The 2,713-nt window shown below is 33.2% G+C and overlaps 1 protein-coding gene across 1 annotated transcript; it reads left to right on the forward strand.

Moving 5' to 3' along the window:
- Window positions 1-522: 522 nt before the first annotated feature.
- Window positions 523-2,710, forward strand: LOC133338328 (tubulin alpha-1A chain-like; the record flags this gene model as incomplete). The annotated part of the gene is made up of 3 exons (XM_061546503.1): window positions 523-739; window positions 805-1,106; window positions 2,474-2,710. Coding segments are annotated over exons 1-3 (660 nt in total), but the record flags the coding sequence as incomplete, so codon positions are not given.
- Between the last annotated feature and the right edge of the window lie 3 nt (window positions 2,711-2,713).

Here is a 2,713-nt window from a genome sequence, read left to right on the forward strand (position 1 = left end):
ATTTCTCGAACATTTTTTTAATTAACGTTTAAATAGGAGAATACAAAACGCTAATTGAATTCCTCTGCAACTACTGACTCTTACTTGATCACCGGGTGTTGCTTGAACCTTTGTGCTCTAGAAAATTAACAATAAGCAACTGATACTTAATAATTCGGTATAAGAATAGCTATTGTAGAAATTTGTACTATAAGTGTTTGAATAGGAAATTTGAGACCAATGGCATTTTGTAAAGTTGCAATATAAATAGTTTGTATAAAAAAACTAAAAGAGTGTATTTAACATCTATTGAAATAAATATGATATTTGTCCTTATCCGCATATAACATATTTACAGGATTTTTCAGGAAAATATACACTTACATTCAATTAATATCTTTCAAAATGTTATCAAAATCCAATAAATAAAATAAAAATGACAACATCGTTATTCTGACAAATAGCGGGAAAATCTATAGAAGAGTATTCTCATATGTGTTTGTCAGTACTACTAATAACTGTTTCTTACATTTTTAGAGGGAATGCATATCTGTTCATATTGGCCAAGCCGGTGTTCAAATAGGTAATGCATGCTGGGAATTATATTGCTTGGAGCATGGCATTCAACCGGATGGCCAAATGCCATCAGATAAGACAGTCGGCGGAGGTGATGACTCATTTAATACCTTCTTCAGTGAAACGGGATCTGGAAAACACGTACCACGAGCTGTATTTGTTGACTTGGAGCCAACGGTTGTGGGTGAGAATTTACATGAAAATCTTTTTTTTTAAATAAATTTATATTTTTTTCTAATACATATTTAGACGAAGTCCGTACTGGAACTTATAGACAATTATTCCATCCGGAGCAGTTAATTACGGGTAAAGAAGATGCGGCAAATAACTACGCCCGCGGTCACTACACCATCGGTAAAGAGATTGTAGATTTGGTATTGGATCGCATTAGAAAATTGGCGGATCAATGCACTGGATTGCAAGGATTTTTGGTATTCCACTCATTTGGCGGTGGAACTGGTAGCGGATTTACGTCACTACTCATGGAACGTTTGTCAGTGGATTATGGAAAGAAATCTAAATTGGAATTTTCAATATATCCAGCTCCTCAGGTAGGCTTACTGTTGCTCAGCCCTTTATGTTTTCGTAAAAACGAACCACACGTATTCTCTCTCAATTTAGATTTGCCATTGTTTTGCATTGGCGGCAGAATATATTACAAATACCAATGCAAGTAATATGAGCATTACTACATTTTACTTTTATTGTTCTATACATGAACCAAATTTGTTAGGATCTTGTTAGGAAATGAGAAGCTGTGGATCATTAAAATTGGCTGACTAAAAATTATGTTTTATACACGGATACTTATATCACATAAAAGTACAATAGAGTAGATTGAAAAATCGTTGTGGTATTAAATAGGAAAATTGAGATCGGTATATTTTTGGAAATATCATTGTTCCAATGAATGAAAATCAACATATTTAAAAGGTAAACGTAATTGACGTATATTAAAATAAAAGTGAAAACTTTTCCATAGAACAACTATACGGATGAATGTTTTTAAATGAAAATTGAGAAAATATCAATAGACCTTTTATAGTAACATGAATCCTGTACGTATAAAAATACCAAATATCACAACCACATAAGGCCTCTTGCAATGTTGGGTACTTGAAACTTCAGTTGGTCCAAATTTATGACCGAAAGATTAGTAATTTTCAATATAGATTCATGTTTTGACATATTTCACATATAAAGGTCCCACCTAGACTCCGAAATGTTGAAGATCCTATCATGAACACATGTTAAATTTTGGTTCGATCTGGGAACTCCTTCATATAACAGAAGAAAATTAAAAATGTGTGGTTTCATTGTAAAAAATGCCGATGCGTCTTTTTTAAAAACCTGTTTCTATATGAAGGAGTTGCCAGATCGAAACCATAATATAATTTAACAGAGATGGAAGTTTCCAAAACACTTAACTTTTTTCTGTTAATACCGAGCTTTTTGTGCTAGGCTAAGAACATTCCGAACTGCCCTCGTATATGAAGGAGTTGCCAGATCGAAACAAAATTTAACATGTGATCATAACAGAGATGGAAGTTTCCAAAACACTTAACTTTTTTCTGTTTATACTGCGCTTTTTGTGCTAGAATAAGAACTTTCCGAACTGCCCTCGTATAGTGACAGCATTTGAAGCAAACATATGCAGATTTGACAACAGTCAATTGATTTTCGGTGGTATTGCCATATTGAAATTGCTTAATTCAGTATAAATTCAGTTTTATTTTGTGCCTTAACAACACATACAATTGAGAATAATATACAAGTTAATTTGAATTATACTAGGTAAACTAGGGTATTACAAGTACCTAGGGCATTACAGGTGAAACATTATATAAACTGTTTTACTTTTGTCGATTAGTTATTGCGCTGCAACTAAATATATTAATTTTTATTGTTTATTCTTTAGGTATCCACCGCTGTTGTCGAACCATACAACTCCATACTAACAACCCATACCACACTGGAACATTCAGACTGTGCATTTATGGTTGACAATGAAGCTATTTACGATATTTGCCGTCGAAACTTAGATATTGAGAGACCCACATACACTAATTTGAATCGCTTGATTGGTCAAATCGTTTCGTCTATTACAGCATCTTTACGATTCGATGGTGCTCTCAATGTGGATTTAACTGAATTCCAG

Source organism: Musca vetustissima, unplaced genomic scaffold, assembly GCF_032173495.1.
Source record: "Musca vetustissima isolate MV318-11 ecotype Yass unplaced genomic scaffold, APGP_CSIRO_Mvet_v1 utg808, whole genome shotgun sequence".
Lineage (NCBI taxonomy): Eukaryota > Metazoa > Arthropoda > Insecta > Diptera > Muscidae > Musca > Musca vetustissima.